General features: G+C 34.0%; 1 protein-coding gene across 1 annotated transcript in view; it reads right to left on the reverse strand.

Annotated features, from left to right (window-relative positions):
* Window positions 1-22887, reverse strand: part of LOC111063007 (pikachurin-like) — a 249963-nt gene that overhangs the window by 23701 nt on the left and 203375 nt on the right. Inside the window, exons 6-9 of the mRNA XM_039421552.1 lie at window positions 8987-9176; window positions 6199-6341; window positions 2664-2887; window positions 1830-2058 (exon numbers count right to left, since the gene is read on the reverse strand). Of these exons, the coding sequence (XP_039277486.1) occupies window positions 1830-2058; window positions 2664-2887; window positions 6199-6341; window positions 8987-9176 (786 nt within the window). The remainder of the gene's footprint in view (window positions 1-1829; window positions 2059-2663; window positions 2888-6198; window positions 6342-8986; window positions 9177-22887) is intronic.

Raw genomic sequence — 22887 nt, forward strand, 5'->3', positions numbered from 1 at the left:
AGTTAGAAATTAATGCTGTAATACATTTATTTACAGCGGTTCATGTGTGTTCCCAAACCAACTTCTTGTACTACCACCCCTTTGGTTCCGCAACTTTATGTAACACCGCTTCAAGACACCCGTTCAGACGACAGGTCTAGGGACGTAAGAGGACGTCGCCGTCAAGCCAAATTCAACCGGTAAAAGCTCACCGCCAAAAACAAGGTACTGTAACCCCGACGATAAAGCAACGTACAGACCAACGAAAGTGCAGTGTAGTGAAACAAAGGTTCATTCGAGAATGTCAATCAAAAGTGGGGATTCAAAATTATTATGAAATGGGTTATATGGGTTACTATCGACGAAACTTGGGTTCAACGGGCTTTTCTTTCTTGAGTAATTTTATGTTGAAGTTAATTATTTGTTATTTGATGACTGATATTGTTTGGTTTTGTGACGTATTGCTATCTAAACGGGGATAGTAATGCGCCCCCGAATCAGATGAAGAATGTCAACAAAGTAACATGAAATTGTTGTTTCTGTTGTTCGATTTTAGTTGCCAATGTTTATTGAAACTGTTTGTATTTTTCAATTATTTCAAATTGTAGTGATTTTCTATAGTATAAACCTATTAAATCAGGCATGGCAAGATTAATTGAAGTTTTCTTGACTCTAGCCCGTTCACCTGCATGAATTAGGTATAGACTCAGGTATTTTCTAGATGTGTCGGCCTATTTCTAAATTCCAAATTTTATTCAAAATTATCTTATCTATTATCTTTTAAAAAGTGCAGGCACATGGCGTATGAAGGAGGCTCCTTTTTCCTCTTATATTATCCTTAAAATGCAAAATTTCCAAAAACCTTGTATATACGTCGACGCGCAATTTAAAAAGGAACATACCTGTCAAATTTCATGATAATCTATTACCGCGTTTCGCCGTAAATGCGCAACATAAAAACATTTAAACATTTAACCATTTAAACATTTAAACATTTAACCATTAAACATTTAAACATTTAAACATTTAAACATTTAAACATTTAAACATTTAAACATTTAAACATTTAAACATTTAAACATTTAAACATTTAAACATTTAAACATTTAAACATTTAAACATTTAAACATTTAAACATTTAAACATTTAAACATTTAAACATTTAAACATTTAAACATTTAAACATTTAAACATTTAAACATTTAAACATTTAAACATTTAAACATTTAACATTTAAACATTTAAACATTAAACATTTAAACATTTAAACATTTAAACATTTAAACATTTAAACATTAACATTTAAACATTTAAACATTTAAACATTTAAACATTTAAACATTTAAACATTTAAACATTTAAACATTAAACATTTAAACATTTAAACATTTAAAATTTAAACATTTAAACATTTAAACATTTAAACATTTAAACATTTAACATTTAAACATTTAAACATTAAACATTTAAACATTAAACATTTAAACATTTAAACATTTAAACATTTAAACATTTAAACATTTAAACATTTAAACATTTAAACATTTAAACATTTAAACATTTAAACATTTAAACATTTAAACATTTAAACATTTAAACATTTAAACATTTAAACATTAAACATTTAAACATTTAAACATTTAAACATTAAGAGAAATGCCAAACCGTCGACTTGAATCTTAGACCTCACTTCGCTCGGTCAATAATGTATAATTTTCAATACTGATATTTTTTGAGGGAAGAATATTATTTGATTTAATTCGATTTAAAATAGTAAAGGAAAGCCTATTTCAAAGACGAAATCATTTTTCTAAGATCTCGTTATAATAAATAGAGTTGCGTGTGCCCACCTTTTGAATGCAGCCGACAAAGGAGGTGCGCACCCTGACCTTGGGCGAGACCATGTCGAAGTTGGGGACGCCGCCGATGTAGAGGTTGAGCGGCAGACTGAGTTGGGCGAATGCGCCGGGCGCCACCATCTGGTTGGGGGGGTGGCGGTCCACCTGCAGCACTGCCAGGCGACCTGTGCGCGACAGTCGCAGCTCGTGCCACTCTCCCAGCTCAACCGGCTCACTGCTCCTATATATACAATGCAACGCAACAATCCATTTACAACTAACAATTAACTTACACTTTATCTACCAATATGTACCCATGCATTCTTATTAATAATGTTTTATGTAAAGCTATTATGTCATTAGATGTATGGTACTTAGGAAGCACTCTGGAAAATCTACAAAGACATTTCATGTGAAGAATTTCAATCAATGTAACTTAAACTTTCTTCAAATTGTCAACCTTAGGCCTACTGTATGATTCAATATTGCCTCGTTAGAAACATGATTAGTAGGCTACTAGGTAAAGAAATTCCGTCTTCCGTGAGTAATTCTGAAAATAACTGTGTATAGATTATCTTAGGTAGGTACCACACTTGGAAATTTAGGATTAAACTGATATGTTTGTACAAAAAATATTCGCTAAAGCACTCAAAACGTCTTGAAAACATACAATGTATTGGAACTCTAAAGAGATAGAAGATAAAAAATTACACTGCATTTCACATAGCAATCCATAACGTAAGTGTTAATGATGGAAATTAAATTTATAGAAATGATCAGTGAATAAATTACAATCAATTATCTGTTTATTTATTCACTTATTAATCTATTAAATAAAATAATAACCTGATAGTAGCAGCACCAGTGCCAAGATCGAAGGTGAACTCGAGATGTCCCTCGCTCATGTAGACAGCAATGAAGTCGCCGACACCGTCGGTGCGGTGTCCGTTGTAGAGGATGACACCGTCCTGGCTGGTTGGCTTCAGCACCATCACCAGATCCAGCCACGAGAGCGCCGAGCCACCCAAACCCGGGTACCGCAAGTAACTAGACCCGTTGAAAGCAGGAACCTGCTCAACAGAAACCGACAATATTGGTTATTCACTAATAGGCCTACCTATGTTTAATATTCTCTGTGGAAAATAGATATTAATAGATGTAAAATAAAACATGAGTATCATCTCATCTCAAAATGAACTAGCCTATTTCTACAAAGCACATTTTTAAGTCTGATCTTCTTCAACAAAATCAATCATATGAAATAGTGAGTAGGTTTTTGATTCTGTATTCAAATTTTTTAAATAAGTGCAATATTTTCTTAAGTTTTTAATTTATTGTGATACATTCTGTGATCTATTTAGAGTATAAAATCAACCTTCAAAATTAAAAATTTTAAATCATCATTCCTGGACCGAAAATCAAGTGACGAAGCAGTATGAGATTACATAACCTTATCTTTTGGACAACATTAACATTTTATCAAAATTTTTGAAGAGAAATAGTACAGGCTCAGCCTAGTTTTTCCTCCAATGTCATAATTGTATTATGATTATAGTATTTTATACAATAAATGAATAAATAAATAAATAAATCAGACTTTGTGTTTTATTTTGATTTTTTTTAGTTATATGTTTGTGGCAAATGAATAGATATATGTAAAAACGAAAATATCACTACAAAACACATTTTTTGTAGCCTAATTTACAAGTACAAAACCAATCAGACTCTGTGCTTGCAGTGGTAATGGGGAAACTTGTCGGTGTACGGTAACTCTTTCTTACAAGAGAATCTAATTAGGTTTATGAGCTATGATAGTTCAATTGAACGATCTTTAGCGAGTTTTCACTTTTGACTGACTGAAGGCCAAAGTCGATGTCCGTCTGTTTGTATGCTCTACAATAACTTTGAGAGAATTAATCAATCAGCTTAAAATTTTGAACACGTACTCTTCGAATCTTTATACAGGTCAAGTTCGTTGGGCAACAAAATTGACTAACTCCTTCGTCCTTTTTCAGGTTGTAATAGCATTGAAAGTGCATAAGAAAAAAAATAATTGTTTTGATTCATCATTTCATCATTGCAAAAATTCCTTTATTTTTTTGACAAATAGTCCTTGACGATTTCCTATACTCTTTAAAGAGTCTCCAGGGAGAAAATTTAATCAAATCAAATCAAATCAAATTTAGTCAGCTGAAATTAATTGCATGCTATTTCTGTAATTTTTTTCCATTCATTTAAAGAGGCTGATGCTATTATTTGGCAGTTGTCACACAGACTGTCAGACAGACAGACTTTATGCGCCGACACATGGTTTCAGCTGTATAATACACAACTAGGGATGTCAATCCCGGGACTGATTCCCCAATCCCGGTATTTCGGAATTATCCAATATCAATCCCGGGATCCCGGGACTGATCCCGGGATTGGCAAAAATCAGTTCAATGCATTTTAACCAATTGTTCCTCCTCAAATTACATGTTCAATAACAGTGTGTGGAGATGAAAAAGGGCCCATTAAAGAGGGAGAGGCTATTATCAAAATGAAAAAAAAAACATGGGAATAATATTAAAATTGAAAATTCTATTTCTATAAATGTTTTCAAGATTAGGAGTAACTGTTAAGACATTTCATGTCCTACCTCAAATTTGCTGTATTCCAGATGATAGTGAGAACTGAGGAAAGCAAGATAACTCATCAGAGTATTTTTTATGTAGAACAAAAGCATTTCTATCCTACATCAGGACGGGATAGAGCTCACACTTGAATTACGAGAATTAATAATAAAATAAAATAATTTTTGTAAGACCGTAACGCCATACCGACCAAACAACGCGAAAGCTGAACCACTACACTACTAAATGAAATTTCGTAGAGTCAACTATAATATTTACTTCAACTAGATATTCTACTTATGATAGAGAGAGAGAGAAGAGGTGAGGAATAATTAGACAGAGAGTGAATCGTTAGTGCTTTTTTATTTCTGATTTCTGAAGTCTTTTCAAAGTTCGGAATGCAATTCAAGAGAATGCCATCAGCACTATTGCAAATATTGCACCGTCTAGACTTGTAATTGTGGTGCTGTGTAAACAGAAACAAGTGTAGAGACATAACAACCGATCAACAACCATTCTGCCAATTATGCGAACTGATAAAGCGAATTCTATTGAGCCAGTACAGAGTACAGTATACAATTAATATTATGTATAATATGCAACTGTAGGCTGTGCCTGTAGAATAAATTAGTCAAACACTTAGAACTATAAATTAGTTATAAAAACTCATATTCATCACCGTAAATGAATTCCATATTGAATTGTTTTTGGAAAAATATGATTCACAATTTCAGGTTCACAATCCCGAAAATCCCGGGATTGACGCAGAAAAGTCCCGGGATTGTTAGGTATCAAAAATGGACCGGGATCCCGGGATTCGGGATCCCGGGATTGACATCCCTATATACAACATTAATTTATAAGTTCTATATTAACACGCTTGCGTTGACTTCTGTCTGCCTGTCTGTAACAAACACGTAATTGATGCTACTCTTGTGATAGCAGTTGCTATAACAATTTTTTTTGTTCAAAGTGTTAAAATCTAACAGTTGATTATTCAATGAACAGTACCGTACTCATTAATCCTTTTTATTTCTGTAAAATTTATTAAGCTGCGTTTACACCAAAGTTAATAACAAAGTGTTAATAGCTTAATCCTTATAGATTATATTAGATTGAAACATAACTTATCATACTCATGATGAACATATGTGTTTGTCAAGCTCCGTTCAATCTATTAGAATCTATAAGGATTAAGTTATTAACATTTTGTTGATAACTTTGGTGTAAACCCAGCTTTAGTACCTTCAAATATTGAAACGGTTTGAGATATCGATGTTGGGCTTCGCCATTAATTTTTCTTTGAAATTCTGTATAGGAATCATGTATCACCTTCACATTTGAAGAAATGAAGTTGGATTCAGTGAAGTTTGGATTTGAAGAAATGAAGCTGGAACAACAGTTCATGAGCGAGCTCAGGGGGTCTCTAGTTATAGCATAAAGTACACAGTTATCAAGGCACACTTCCATCACAAAATTTATATTCGAATATAATTTTGAATTTGATATCATATTTCTCGCTAATCATGATCATAGAAAAGGATAAGCGTAAGAATACCGTACGCTGTACGGTATTCAGGTACGTGTACGGTAACTATTTGTTTGTCTCTGTCATGATCCTTTCTGCTGAGAAATCCACTTGATTTGCTCATCAATTTTAAACCCTGAAACGTTGTAGGATTATATTTTAAATTCATAAACTCGTGTACTTCAATTTTTTCGTACGTTGAAACATGATAATATGAATTTTATGAGATTGTTGGGCGTACCTGTAAGTCGAGCCTTGTTTCACAAAGGTCTCCCGCAAAGCCGAGTGGACAGAGACAGACGGGCGTTTCTCCTATGCCAGCAGCCAGACACTTTCCCCCGTGCTGGCACGGCACTCTGCTGCACTCATCTGTCGTGCATTCGTCTTAAAACACACACACACAATATAACATTATGAATAGAAAATTAACATTTTCTTTTAAATTCATCAGTATAATAACTATATTGTCTCTAAGCGGTCGAATACTTTTCTATCTTATTCGTTTTCTTACAAATATCTTCAAACATTATCAACATGAATTATAAGAGAAATTTTTGTAGAAACATATACGGTACACATCCAATATGTACTACATAGCCTGATCTTTTAGTAAATCCAATATAGCCTATTCTTTTCCAGTAAAGCTCTTGTCTTACTATATGTTACTATCGAAACTCTCGTATAATTTCAATATATTTTAGCAATAGCTATAGCAATTTCAAACCACTAGAGCATTACATATTATCAATATGATTCTGAAATTATGAGCTAGTATGAGAATATAATATCGCATCGTTATCGTAGCTATTAGTAAAATTTACTTTAAACTTTTATGTTGAACGTTGGTAACAGTTTCAAGTGAACCTCACAATATTCAAATTAGTAAGTATGGAGATTTCCAAAATATTAATTTAATATTTATTCCAATTTACATCTCGAACAATGCTCTACCTTAAAATTTTATGAAGCTATGAAACTTGGAATCAAATTCTTGACCAGCTAGAATATTTTCATTGTACTATACAGTATCATTCGAAGTGATTATAGTACATTCATTATACTGTATATCATTCGAAGTATCGTACTGTATCATTCGCACTGTATGCAACTTTGTATAGAAGCTTTGTACAGGATCTATTTTCTCATCTTGTTAATAATCCGAAATCAGCACTATGCGGAGTAAAAAGTAATATTGTAGTCAGCCAATGGTTGGTACAACACAGCAGAAGAGCTTTTTTTGAAGTGTGTGGGTGTGCCTGATAATTTGTAATTACCATTGTATTCTGTTACATTTGATGGATTTGCCGCCGTGTTTAATATGATATCAAGGATACGGTATGTGGGAGTTATAATAGAAGGTGAGGTGTTTGTGGCCTTCAAATGTAAGCGGCTTCTGCACCAGTGAGAGAGGAAGGTTACAGAGCATCACGCACACCCACACACTGGCAAAAACTATTTGCAGAGAAGACCCAGCCACCAAGGTGGTATATCACGTCTTTCTCGCACCCTCGTGTCACTTACACCGTTGCTTTCTCTCACTCGTTTCTTGTAAGAGTGTTTTCTTGGTTGTGGTGCGTAAATCAGCTGCAAACGTTTCCTGGCTCTGGCTGTTGTGTTCTGCGTGGCCAGAGCTAAAACACCATTAGCATTTCAGCGGGAACGGGTGATTATGGTGTTCGTGGCTGCTAAGCAAACTTCTCTACAAAATTTCCAACGGAATGCCTGTACAAAACTTTAAACTTCACTGTATGTGAAAACTCCAACGCATTCGAACTTCAACCTCGGAAAACGGCCCATTTTTATTTTCCCTTTGTTCTTTAGTAGCCTATTGTACAGTACTTGTACAAGTATACTTTTTTTTTGAAAACTTATAATAGTCGGAGATGATTTGAATATATAGGTATTGAGATTGCTCGAGTGTAGTTCTTATAGGAATTGAGGTGTTTCAAGACAATTATTTTAATTGAAAATTAAAGTGCATGAATTTTGATTAATATATTAATTACGACATTCTAGTCCTCTTTGAAACGAATACTGACGACTCACTGGCTAAGTTTATTTTTAAGATAGTTTATTATTTGACTCATGTGGATTGATACCTTGCACAAACAGTTGCGTTGAACTACACTTCTGAAGAAGCTACCTACTATATGTTTTATGCAATAAGTAATAAAACGTGGGAAAATTTGAATGATTTTATTACATTATAATATTTCAAATTAGTGAAAAAAGAGAAAAACGTCCCTTAATACAGGGTTGGGCAATGAAGTATGGGTAATTTGAAATAGCCGTATTAATTATCATTATTAATAACAGTATAATTTGTATATGATCGAAAACAAGGCAAACTTTTTTCTAAATTTTGAAAAATTACGAGGAAATTCTATGATATTGTTCTTCTATTTTATAATGATGGAATCTGATCTATGAGAAAAAAAAATCTAATCTTGTATTAGAAATGATAACCGAGTAACAAACAGTGGCAAACAAGTGGCAGGAGACAAGAGGCAAGTGACAGGAGGAAAGTGAGATGAGATAATAAATGGTAGTTGCCAATTAGCAAGTGGCAGAAGGCAAAAACCAGTGACAGGAGGCAAGTGACTGGAGGAAAGTGGGAGGGGATAAGTGACAATTGGCAAGTGGCAAGTAGCAGAAGGCAAGAGGGAAGTGACAGGAGGCACAAAGTAGGAGAACATTCTCCTCCTCTTCTCTGTGCAGGACGATAGTGAGGGAGATAAATGGCAATCGGCAAGTAGCAAGTGGCAAAAGACAAGAGGCAAATGGTAAGTGGCAAGCGGCAAGTGACAGGAGGAAAGTGGGATGAGATAGGTGGCGGAAGTGCAAGAGGCAAGTGGCATTAGGCAAGAGGCAAATTGATGGCAAGTGACAGGAGGAAAGTGAGAGGAGATAAGGCCAGTAGCAAGGCGGCAATTGGCAAGTGGCACAGAGAAGAAAATTCCTTCTACTTTGTGCAAGTGGTAAGTGGCAGAAGGCAAGAAGCAAGTGGCAGGAGAGAAGAGGCAACTGACCGATGTCGAATCCGGCGAGAGCATCTCCCTTGGGTGCGAGTGCGAAGTTGTAGACGTGGTCGTTGATGTGGAGATGACGCACACATCCGCGCATGCCCCGTTCCACAGGCAACTTGTCCGCCAGGCCCGACGTGTTGCCTCTGCCGCCGATGAACACGGGCTCCCGGAACGTAATGCGGGAGAAAAGGCCCTAAAACACACATCAATCAATAATTCATTCATTATCTATTTTTCTCATTAAGTTTTCAAGTTCCTCATTATTTACTTATTATTCCGCAGTAGCATATATGTGTCTAAATATTATATATATTTATAAGTCTAGAAATCGCTTCACAGCCATTTAAAGCTGTAGGTCAACTCATCTCTCATCTGTCTCATTACCCACGCACAAACATGAAGCTTATGTGGGCACTCTCAGAAAAAAAAATTATTGTCATGAGATACACATTAAAAATGTCATACAACAATAAACACAAATCCATACAGACAAGAAATAACAAGTTACAATAGATAAGGTACATGCAAGCAAAGTAATTCATATATTATTAAAATTTCATATCAAATAAAAATATTATTAAATATAAAGAAAATAAAAATCTCAGTACCCTTTTTTGAAATATTTTATCACAACATGTTTCGGACATTTATGCCATTTTCAAGTGATATGAAATCAATAAATACTACTGGAAGATTCTTATTTTGATCATTATGTTAGTGTATTCATATGTTTTATGAACTAGGACTGTAAATTTTGGGTTTAAATTCGCATGATTCTATCAAAAATGGGGTTATTGGTATCTAATTGGATTAAGTTTATTATTTTATCTCTGTTTAATTTTGCTGCTTTATAAATATGGAATTCTTCTTTGACATTCAGTTTTTTACTTTTATTACCATAATTAAGTATTTTCATATTGGAATTTACATCTGTAAAATTATGGCCTGAATCTATCAAGTGTTCAGCAAATGCCGACTTTTGTGTATAATTTTTAGATTTTAGTGTTTGGATATGTTCTCGAAACCTGATATGGAAATTTCTACACGTTTGTCCGATATAGAATCTGTCACAATCACTACATTTAAGTTTATAGATTCTAGATTTTTTAAACTTATCTTGTTGTACATTTGAATTTGATTTCTTTTTTATCATTTCGAATGCATTATTTGTTGTCCTATAACCTAGAATGAATTTATTTTTTGTAAAAGTTTTTCTTATAGCTTTACTAGCCGTCAGGCTCGCTTCGCTCGCCGTATCCGTCTAGCCAGGGGGCTCCGCCCCCTGGACCCCCGACTGGATCGTCCAAGAATGAAATCAGCAGGCTCGCTTCGCTCGCCTGCATTTTTCATTTGAGCATTTTTATCATATGTTAGGACAATCCAATCGGGGGTCCAGACTAAACGTCTGGCTAAACGGATACGGCGAGCGAAGCGAGCCTGACGGCTAGAAATATAATATTCCCAGGATTGAAGTAGCAGTGCCCAATCAATTTTTCCGCGATAAATGCATTTAAATCTTCAACTTGGTGCCAACCTAACAAAGTCAACTCAACTTAATGCCAACCTGACAAAATTATTAATTTAGTTGCCAGTTAATTACTGTTTCGAAGAGGTACTCTATCTAGATTATAGTTCTATAGTAACATATGATATGGAAATTTCAATTATAATTAAGAGATTGGGAGAAGAAGAATATACATGCTAAAATACGAACTTTAAACCCTTAAAAACTGCCCTTGGAGTTGAAATATTGCCAAAAGATTTCTTAGTGCGCCTCTAAAGGGCCAACTGAACATACCTACCAAATTTGAACGTTTTTGGTCCGGTAGATTTTTAGTTATGCGAGTGAGTGAGTGAGTGAGTGAGTGAGTGAGTGAGTGAGTGAGTCAGTCAGTGAGTGAGTGCCATTTCGCTTTTATATATATAGATTAAATATTGTGTTATATGGAACACAAATATATTCTTTATTTCCAACATTTCCTTGATTATTTTGAGTTATTTTCTGTATTAATTTCCCTTTTTTGTTTGTAAATCTTACAAAAGCCTGATCAATAGTTTTGGTATTATATCCATTTGTTATTGCCATATATTTTATTATTCTCTTCTCTTTTCTGTAATTATCTTTTGACATGGGAATATTTATTAGCCTGTATATCATTGAATTGAAAGTTGAATTTTTTTGTTGCCAAGGATGATTTGAATCTCTAGGAATTATACAATTTGAATGTGTGGGTTTTCTATAAATGCTAAAATCATGTTTGTTATATTTCATACTAATCGTTAAATCAAGAAAATTTATTTCCTGCTCTTGAGCTTCCATCGTAAATTTTATAGAAGGTGATATTGAATTTAAATATAATTCAAAATCTTCATGTTTTATCTCCATTATTAAACAGACATATTATATCATCAACATATCTGTGCCAATAAATAATATTTTTCTTTAGAGGATTATTATCATTCATTATTTTAGATTTTTCCAAATTGTTCATGTATATGTTAGCCAGATAACCTGATAAAGGAGAGCCCATTGCCAAACCTTCCTTTCTTCCTTTTGTTTGTAATTTTTCTCATTGAATTTGAAATAATTTTGATCTACACATACTTTTGTCAATGCTATTAGATCTTCTATTTCATCATTATTTATATTATTATCTATCAAATTTTGTTTTAGAATTCTAATATTGTTTCATCTGTTGGAATACTAGTGTACATGTTGGTTACATCAAATGATAGGAAAATAGCATCAGTTGGAATTTTTATATCTTTAATTTATTGAACTAAATGATATGTGTTTTTTATGCTACGGTTTTTTCCCATTATTGTCTTTTGAGGTAGAATTTTATTCAAATATTTGCAAACTTTATAAGATATAAAAATTCCTAATGATGCTATTTTCTTATCATTTGATGTAACCAACATGTACACTAGTATTCCAACAGATGAAACAATTAGAATTCTGAAACAAAATTTGATAGATAATAATATAAATAATGATGAAATAGAAGATCTAATAGCATTGAAAACAGTATGTGTAGATCAAAATTATTTCAAATTCAATGAGAAAAATTACAAACAAAAGGAAGGAAGGAAGGTTTGGCAATGGGCTCTCCTTTATCAGGTTATCTGGCTAACATATACATGAACAATTTGGAAAAATCTAAAATAATAAATGATAATAATCCTCTAAAGAGAAATATTACAAGTAGCCCTATACAGAAAAGAGATAAAAATATTATTAATTATTATTAAACGAAATTCCAATAAAATGCTGTAAATCACCCCGAAGACTTCTGCTACTACAAATATTGACAACAGGGTAAACATCTAGATGGATATTCGTTGAGCGCTACTATACAAAAATTATTTGTCCCGGGCTGACAATAGTTATTTGTGCAACTAGTGCGCAAAGTGACAGTTTGCTGCACCGAAAGAAACGTTTACGCCCGAGCCGTAGGCGAGGGCGGAATGGTTTGTTGAGTGCAGCAGAGGAACTTTGCGCACGTATTTCACATTAAGTTTTTCCTACAGTTACCATTGAATATGAAAAGTGGGTAATTATGGGTAAAATTGCCTGAAATGCATCAAATGTTTTTCTGTGTAATTTTATCATTGATAAAAACCTTAATCCTAAAATCCCAAAGTCCTCGTTGTCCTTGGTTATAATATATAATGAATAATAATTAGCGCGTTGTGCTTCGTTGCACCTCTGCTCACTATAGCAGCCACAGCAGTCACTGTTACCAACTTCATTTTGATTTTGCTGCACTGTTGCTCCATATAACCTACTAAGTATTTTGCGTTGCCATGTTGCAAATCTGGAGTGCAGAAAAATTTTTCCCGCACTAGAGCGGAAAAGTGATTCTTTGCGTTCTGTAATCAGTGCAGCAATGGCCACTTTTCAACGTAACTGTAGGAAAATATTTTTTTATAGTAGCGCTCATCGAATTTCCATCTAACTGTTCACCCTGTTGTCAATATTTGCAGTAGCAGAAGTCTTCGGGGTGATTTACAGCATTTAATTGGAATTTCGTTTAATAATAATAATTCATTATTTAGCATTTGAACAAATGCAACTTCCAATTTATTTCCATCTGTAGAAAAATATTGCTACTATCTACAGATAAAAACTATTAGAATCTAATATCAAGGTCAGTAGGCCTAATCAGAGCGAAACTTCACATTGTACAGTAAATTTAATATAATAAGAACAATAATTGATAGCTCTGCAAATCATTAAAACATTCATCAACGAGACATGCATTTGATGAATTGTCAACTACATTCAAGGAAGGAGCATCCTTTACAGTATTAAGCAGGGTAGCTCACCCATTAAACATAAATATAATTTCAATATTAGGATTAGTAAGTTTCATTCTTGAGCAATTTCGTTTGACATTTAGTGTGGTAGTGATGGTGTTGTGTTATGCAGTTACTATTATCTATGTTGAATAAAACGACTAGAATTTTCCACAACAAAAATTTTGTCAAACTATCAAGATAACGGTTCCAGTTACACCATTATCAAACTAGTAAACTAAAACTTAATGTCACTCATTAATTATGCGAATCTACTGTATGATTACGACACAATTATCTGCATCTAATGAGATTATCATAATTTTAACAAGAGTTGTTTCATTAGTAGATTTGCTATTAGACTGGCAAATGGCAATGAGAGGTCGAGTGTGAGCTGTTCCCTGAGAATAGTTGGTGGCTCGAGTGCAATTTGATGGATTGTCCGAGTATTACTACACTGAAATTGGACCAAAGCTTTCGACTGCATACTGTTGATTTGATCCCTCTGACATCAAAGTGGACGCTTTATAGTGCTCAAATGATGCCAAAAGTGTGATTAGACAGGATAATGTTCTGTTGTGTTGAGTGGTATCCATTATGACGGAAGCCATGTGAGGTGCCGATGCTAACTGAGTACATGCAACTAGTGTAGCCTAGTAGTCTCGCATAATTCAGCAGTTGATTATAATGGCTGTATTATTGGAGTTAGCATTAAAATTTTTTATAGATTATTTTACAAAATATAGAAAGCCAAAATTTCGGAACTGATTTGATGGGTTGAAATAAGAAAAAACTCAAATATCTAACAAATAAAATCTGTAGGCAGGGTAGAGATGGCGAGATGATTGGAAACCACTATCAATTAGGAAACTGGACTGGATTAATCATTCATAAGCTAATGGGGCCATGGCAATTCATGTTGGAAAATGAGCTGAGTGAGTTATAGAATCTGATGAATGGTAACATCACAATGCCTGAACTCAAGTAGCTTATTAATAAAAATATGAATATAATTAATATTTTGTCAAGAGTTTATTTTATGCTAACATTTTATACAGGGTGATTCTTAATTATGGTAAAATAATTCAATACGTGATAGTAGAGGTAAAAAAAGAAAAAAAGTTCTTATAAACATATATCCATAAACGCTTCATTAGCGAGCTAGTAAACTAAAACTTAATGTCACTCATTAATTATGCGAATCTACTGTATGATTACGACACAATTATCTGCATCTAATGAGATTATCATAATTTTAACAAGAGTTGTTTCATTAGTAGATTTGCTATTAGACTGGCAAATGGCAATGAGAGGTCGAGTGTGAGCTGTTCCCTGAGAATAGTTGGTGGCTCGAGTGCAATTTGATGGATTGTCCGAGTATTACTACACTGAAATTGGACCAAAGCTTTCGACTGCATACTGTTGATTTGATCCCTCTGACATCAAAGTGGACGCTTTATAGTGCTCAAATGATGCCAAAAGTGTGATTAGACAGGATAATGTTCTGTTGTGTTGAGTGGTATCCATTATGACGGAAGCCATGTGAGGTGCCGATGCTAACTGAGTACATGCAACTAGTGTAGCCTAGTAGTCTCGCATAATTCAGCAGTTGATTATAATGGCTGTATTATTGGAGTTAGCATTAAAATTTTTTATAGATTATTTTACAAAATATAGAAAGCCAAAATTTCGGAACTGATTTGATGGGTTGAAATAAGAAAAAACTCAAATATCTAACAAATAAAATCTGTAGGCAGGGTAGAGATGGCGAGATGATTGGAAACCACTATCAATTAGGAAACTGGACTGGGTTAATCATTCATAAGCTAATGGGGCCATGGCAATTCATGTTGGAAAATGAGCTGAGTGAGTTATAGAATCTGATGAATGGTAACATCACAATGCCTGAACTCAAGTAGCTTATTAATAAAAATATGAATATAATTAATATTTTGTCAAGAGTTTATTTTATGCTAACATTTTATACAGGGTGATTCTTAATTATGGTAAAATAATTCAATACGTGATAGTAGAGGTAAAAAAAGAAAAAAAGTTCTTATAAACATATATCCATAAACGCTTCATTAGCGAGCTATACAGGCTGAAAGATTTCGCCCGGAATTCAGTTCCTCTGGTGAAATACACCGATACTGAATTGTTTAGGAACTAGTTTTTGATAAACTTAAGCTGGATTAATATGGAAAAATATTTGAAAAATTGAATAAAACTAGTCTGGAAGCTGTTGTGTGAGTAGTTTTTGAGAAAAAAGTTGAAATATGCAAAAATCTAAGTAGAAAAACACAGACTTCTACGTTTGATGCCCAATAACTTTCTTAATGACCAGTAAACAAATAATTTTTTGCAATAAAAATTGTAGAGAATTTAATTCTGAAAAGAATTATGTAAGTTGTGTAAACTAAATTTGAATAAAATGTATTCTTATGTAGTACATTTCACCACGAAAATTTACTGTTTTATGAGGAGAGAACTAATAACTCATAGGTTGTAGCTGATTGCAAATAAAATATTCGGTTTTTTATGAAAAGTTTATTTTTATATGAAAGTAGCATATCTAAATGACATTATAATTATACCAAGAGACTAAAGATGATGTTCAAAGTGACCTCCTTTGAGTGGCTTCCAGACTAGTTTTATTCAATTTTTCAGATATTTTTCCATATTTATCCAGCTTAAGTTTATCAAAATCTAGTTCCTAAACAATTCAGTATCGGTGTATTTCACCAGAGGAACTGAATTCCGGGCGAAATCTTTCACCTGTATAGCTCGCTAATGAAGCGGTCATGGATATATGTTTATAAGAACTTTTTTTCTTTTTTTACCTCTTCTATCACGTATTAAATTATTTTACCATAATTAAGAATCACTCTGTATAACACAAATTTTATTATATTTAAAATTATCCGTATAAAAGAAATATCAAGCTGTTCCATAATTTTTACGAACTCTGTATAATAAATAATAAGTAAGTGGTAACAAAACAGGAATAATATAAATTTGAATCCTGTTCGATAAAAACTTTAATCCTATCAATTAGATGGAGTGGAGACTGACCGCAAACAATAATCCGGCAAACTGAGTCTGAATTTAAAATCACTCTTATAATAGCATAATACTGTACAAGAATCAAGCTCAAAACTCTGAAGAGTGGAATAGGCTGCAGGTCTAAAACAACTTGCACAGGAAAGCACACCGTGTTGATAAGGCTCAAAAGCGTCTTCAAATTTGTAGCCTAGCTCCTACCTGCTCCGTTTAGGAATTATTTCATTGTGCATAGTTGGTAACGGGCAGCGTTTTTCGGAAGGTGCTGCTGGGGAGGGGGGTGGAGGTGAGGGCAGTGTTCTGTTGTGAAATGAATAATGAGGACTGCGAAAAGCTTTCAAGAAAATTAAACAGCAGTTGCTGGCGTTCGAAAAGCATTAGCTAGTTTTCCAGCTATTGTATTTTATAGAGCAGTTGCTTTCGCTACCGCTATAGAGACTGTGTTTTTACAATGAAAAGCAACAGGTCGCTGGTTTCAACAATCCTGAAAACCACGCTGGCATATCATTATTAAATTCGTTCACTACTACTTCTCACATCAAGCGACCAACGGTACAACGTTACACCAATACACTATCACCATGAAAATTAATTTTCAAATGCCGAGATTGTGTAATTTGTGTACAAAGTTCACCATGTCGCTACTAATTACTGAAATTGCAGGATGGATAATGAGTTTTTCATCCTGAAAATTAGTTATGGAGTATTGAACGTAATGGTGATATGTTATAATTGCAGTTGTAATCTACTGGAATGAAGACTAGGTATTGTAATTAAGCTGCAGACTAGTACAGATATTGTGATGGGAAATATTGTAGCTCAGAACTCAGAACATTGTGAATAATAGTGACTTTGAGTAATAAATAAAAGTGATTTCCATGTAGTCACAATAGTCTAGTCCAATCCAATAACGATAATATACTACTGAAATTTAATAGTTCAACTCTGAATGAAATGTTGGATAGAATTCTATTTGAACTCCAAAAAACGTTACTTCTATTTTGTAAATAATGATAAAAATAGGTTAAACCCAATTGAAATTATTCTCATTTGTGTAAATGCTTCACATATAAACATAAATGTCACGTGATCAAACTGAAACTGGAGCGCACATTATTAAAGTATCCCGAGGCAAATGAATGGCATATAATTTTATTGGGAGAAATTGAATAAATTGTCTACGTGGCGGTGGACAGTTTGTAAAAATTAAAGGTTTAAATGGACAATACGATATCAGAGGAGCAAAAACAATTGCAGAACCCACTTCAGCCAATGAAGAAAAGCAACAGAAGTCAGTGGTACATTCCGGACAAGTTTTCCAATTAGCATTTTCAATCGAACTTTTGAATGCTACTGTGGCAGCACAGAGTAGTTCTTTGTGTGGGGGAAGCGAGGAGGGGGGCGGGCGCTGATGGAGAAGAAAACTCACTTTGTAAATTCCACGCTTCTACGATTGTAATAAAAAAGAGCAAAAAAGTTGGTACGCTTAACATTTTTGTTCTTCAAAGGCTTTTAATTGGATTTATCCCCTTCCTTATAATTTCAGGTAATTTCCGTGCCTTGGCTTCTCTTTGCAGTTTTCCAGCGACAAACGATCGTGCTTGACAAACTACAAAAGAAATTCAATGCTACGAGCTTGTCGACTCTGCGTCATTTTTTAGCAAATTCAAAAAGGAAGAGCGAACAAGCTCTTGCTCAAGCAACACTTTCCTATCCATCTATAACTATATCAGAGTCATCAAGCATGAAAAATGAAATATGAGTTGTATGTAAAGAAACTCGAAAATATAACTTTCGAAAATATTTTAAGCTTATTACTTAAATTGGAATATCTATTTTTTTACCATAGTATAATATTAGAGAAAGGTTAGTAAACTTTTGTTTTCTCTATAATTTTACCTAAGACCTCATTCACAAAGCTAATTAATCTGAATAATTATCAATTTTATCCCTCATTTCATGAGTTTGAGTTTAAAATTCGATTTCACTCGAAGATTCTTGACAAGGGAGAATCATCATGACAGAACAATAAACAATTCCATATGTTCAGGCTCTTTCACATTAAAAAAATAAGTTTTTGAACATTAATTCATGTTTAACAACCGTTGGATAAATGAATGATAATATAAAGTTGATAAATACGGCTAGAATATGAGTAGTTTTGGCCTGAAAATAAAAACTTGAGAGCTGAATTTGGAAAATCGTACACTGGGATATGCTACTGGCATCATGCTCCAGAGGCGTAAAACAATGTATAAAACAGAAAGTGAACTGACAGTCCCAAATTCCAGGGATTGATATACAAATTAATGAATCGAATTATGAGACATAACAAGGATGAATTATGAAAATAAGATGCTTCAAAAAGAATTTCCCAATTTCAAACAATTATTTTTATTTTGAAAGACGGTGCACACAAACAAAATTCCATGTCGAATTACTCATTGAAGCATCACGTTTATAGTGTTGCATAGTAGAGTTGAATATCTTTGACAAATCATTTATACATTAAAGATCAGTTTATGTTCCACCCTTGGCACGTCATATTGAGTGTTGAAAAACAGGGTAACTTATGTAGTAGCTATGCTATAGTCCGAGAAGACATCTTGTGAACAGTCTGGGATGAATTTGGCTACCGTCTGGATGTTGTTGTCCAAGCAATAGAACAACTATTTTGTTGCGCGTGAATAATCATCATTAACTTGATACTTCTGAGAATAATTTGATGTGAGCTAGGTTTGTGTTCATAGAATTTTTTTGAATGAATATAATCATTGTTTGAAATTGAGACATTCTTTTTGAATCATTCTATATAATAATAGGAATGGTACTATGAAAATTGTTAATAAACACTGTCCTAATATATTTGAATATTATGGGACTGATGAGGTATCATAGACTGATTCTTTATGATTTGGTGAAAGGCTCGACATGTTTTACCACTTTTCAGAAAAATTGGGACGGGTCTTGGAAAATTATGTTGGTGGAATAGTTCATTCCTATTTATCAAAACTTGGTAGAAAAACAGTTTTCAAGTAAGCCTGCTGTGCGGTCCCTATTATTATTACTTTAATAGTAGATTTACAATTAAAGACTTGTATTATTTGGAAAAATAGATGAATAAATTATAGTTGTAGTTTACATATTTTTACATTAGTTTTTCAACTAATTCAGAATGTAAAAATGAAAGAGAAGCATTAATAGCATCAAACGTAGAATATATTTGAAGCTATTAAAAACAGATTACAATGAAATATATTAGATTTCTCTACAGGTGTCAATAAAATGAGAGATTATTGTTAGTTTAGGTATATTTTTGTCTGTAGTAGTAGTAGTGGTAGAAAAATATTTCATATTTCATATAAAATGATAAGATGGCAACATCACTTTATAAAATGATCTGGATGCCGATTCATTTTCAAAGAAGAAACTACTTTGTGATGGTTCAACTTATTTCCTTTAGAAAAATGTCAATTTGTCAATTTTCCCTTCGATAGAAGACTTTCAATGTTTCCAATTCCTTATTATTACTCCATATCACAGTATAGCTGGGATTGTCATTAAAATTTGATCAGTGCTCTTTAATTGCTTGTGACGGCAGAAAAAGTACAGTTCAATTTTGTCAAATGAAGAAGGGAGATTTCTGATTGCTTTTATGTTGACAGCTATTCAAAGCGGCCTCTGAAAGCAGATGAAAGCAGTAAGGCTTCACAAGATTGAATGGAGACTCACAGTCCCATATTTGAGCGAGTTACCAGCTAACAGGATGAAATGCTATTGAATGATGACTGGCATAATTTATTGAAATTCTCAGTGCAATACGTTGAAGGTTTTATTTCCATTTTGGATGTTTCCATAGGATAACAATTATGAACTGGGCTTCCATTGAGAATAATTCATTTGAAGTTTCATTGATAGAAGGCAAGCTCGATCAAGACATTTGAAGATGGTCAATCAAGGTACGCGTTGAAACTCTGCATTGGAATCATCGATTGTAACTATCACCATAGAAATCATATGTTCCAGTGCACTCGTTTTAAATCGTACCTGATTTGACCATGTTTAAATGTCTTGATCGAACTTGTATTGGTGAAAACGTGCATAAGACGCCAAGGATAGGTCACAAACTACTTGGATTTCATATATTAAATACTGACAATCCTCTTAGCCTACTGAAAAGAATTCTCAAACGTTATTCTGAAATTCAAGAATTCAATGGAATCTGAATATTGTGTTTATCCTGAGATTGTGCAATCAGCTTTATTCAGAACAATCTCTAAAGTTCTCGAGCAACAGACTAACTTGTCTTTCTACCACCTGAAGGCAAAGGCGGCTCACTTGTCTCGCAAGAGACACACACACAACTTGGACGAAAATTTCATCTGGCTCTATTTGCATGCGATTAACAACGCATAACAATGACAATGAACTTAAGTAAGTAGGTTTAAGGCTGGTGTGTGTGTGTGTGCGTGTATGGCCCAGCGGGGACTGTCTGTCGACTATTTAAATTATTCATGAAACTTGCCAACAACAAACAAGCTTTATCATGACACAAAAATTTCTAAAACCATATCATACGAGAATTGAAGGGATCGGAAATGGGAGAGGCAAACTTCAGGCCTAACTTGATGTGAACAAACACAGGCCACCACTGAGAATGGGGAGGGTGCTGAACAACGGGGGGGGGGGTCTTTGTGTGCACTCATTCAACAATTGAAGAGCATGGCTGGCTGGCTTTCAATTCACTATGATGCATCGGTCCCCTACTTACTCACTCTCTCTTTGATGTTGATGTAGGTTGTCATTTGGACATAAATGATAAATGTATCAAATGACCATCCAGCAGCAATTTCTCATTAGCTGCTCATCACTAAATAACAGGCTACTAATTCAACAGTGAATTCCAATATTGCTCAATCACTCTTCTTGAATGATGAATTCAAAACATTTCCGAAATGTCAAATATGGACGATATATATACTATAGTGGAAGTGGAACAAAAAGAAAATTGGAAAATGACGAAAAACAATTAGAAAGGAACGGAAACTTGAACATTCAAGCGATAGAAACCAACACGAATTAAAATCCAGTTTCAGATAACTTGATTTTTATAGTGATTTTCAAATGAAAATGAATACTGCATAGCTGTATTTATTGAGATTGAATTCAATCTAGTTAAGTTTGTAAGGAGAAAAATTAGAATTTTGAGCGTGGATTCTCTGGAATAGATTAGATAGCAACAATCGATTAACAAACATTAATATCAGTGTGAAATTAATCACTATTTTTTCACCCTTTAGATATAATGTTAATAAACAATTATTACTCATAGAACTTATACTTCCAGAAATTCAAGACATGGTGTCAATGAGAACAACAAAGTTTGCAGCTTCACTATGCGTCTAATTTATTTGCAAGTCCATCTAGATTTGAGAAGCTGTTGTCATTGTCGTTATAATTGAAGTTGACTGGAGGACTAGATGCAAGTTTGATGTAGTATTTTGTTTGTCAGAAGAACGAGTTTAGCACTTTTAAAGCGAGAATACTTGTATTTTGTTGAAGGAGAAGCAATCGCTTCGGTTGGCAAAGAGCGCCCGATGTCTTGGCGTGACAGCAGCGCTGCATAGAGAAGCAGCAGAAACAGCAGCATCATCAGCCGCAGCAGCAGCAGCAGAAGCAGCAACAGCAGCAACAACAGCAGCAGCAGCAGCAACAGCAGCAGCAGCAGCAGCAGCAGCAGCAGCAGCAGCAGCAGCCCACCTCTGCATTTAACTTCCATTTTCCATGTGACAGGTCGAGTGCTTGTCACTCTGATCGCGTCTTCCACAAGAGGATTTCGCAGGGCGCTGACACAGCAGCCACCTCTTTCAATTTCAACGACTGCACAGATGCACCCATCGTTTACTCCGTGCAATAAGTCCATTCACTATAGAATTCAGTCGAAGATAGTTGAGGAAAACGAAAATATTCTAAGACACTCGTAAAGCACTCGAGTTGTCTTCTTGGATGAGTTTTTAAAGCTTGATACCTGTCAGCTGAGTGATCACATCGATTCGAAAGATGCAATGGTTGCTGTCTATTCTACGACTATTTCATTCATCAATTAGGTTAGCAACAATCGATTAACAAACATTGATATCAGTGTAAAATTAATCACTATTTTTCCACACTTTAGATATAATGTTAATAAACAATTACTCATAGAACTATTCCATCAATTCCATCATTGAGAACAAAAAAGTGATTCTTTAATGTAACTGATGATGATGAAGGATGAGTGTACCCACAGCTTTAGGTGAATTCCGATTCAAGGATCAACCGATTTTTGAACTGATAAATGTTATTTAGAGGAGTTCCGATCATAAAGTGGTCACCCTTTCAACGGGAGTAGAAGGCGCATGGATCGATAGCTTATCAGCGCCCTCACAGATACTGTATCCTTTAGATATTTTGATATACTTCAACTTTTAAGAGATACTTCATCTCAATAAATTTTATTCTTACCATTATTCTATGTGAATGAGATAATTTCAACCAAAAAAATA

Source organism: Nilaparvata lugens, chromosome 2 (assembly GCF_014356525.2).
Source record: "Nilaparvata lugens isolate BPH chromosome 2, ASM1435652v1, whole genome shotgun sequence".
NCBI classification, from domain to species: Eukaryota; Metazoa; Arthropoda; class Insecta; order Hemiptera; family Delphacidae; genus Nilaparvata; species Nilaparvata lugens.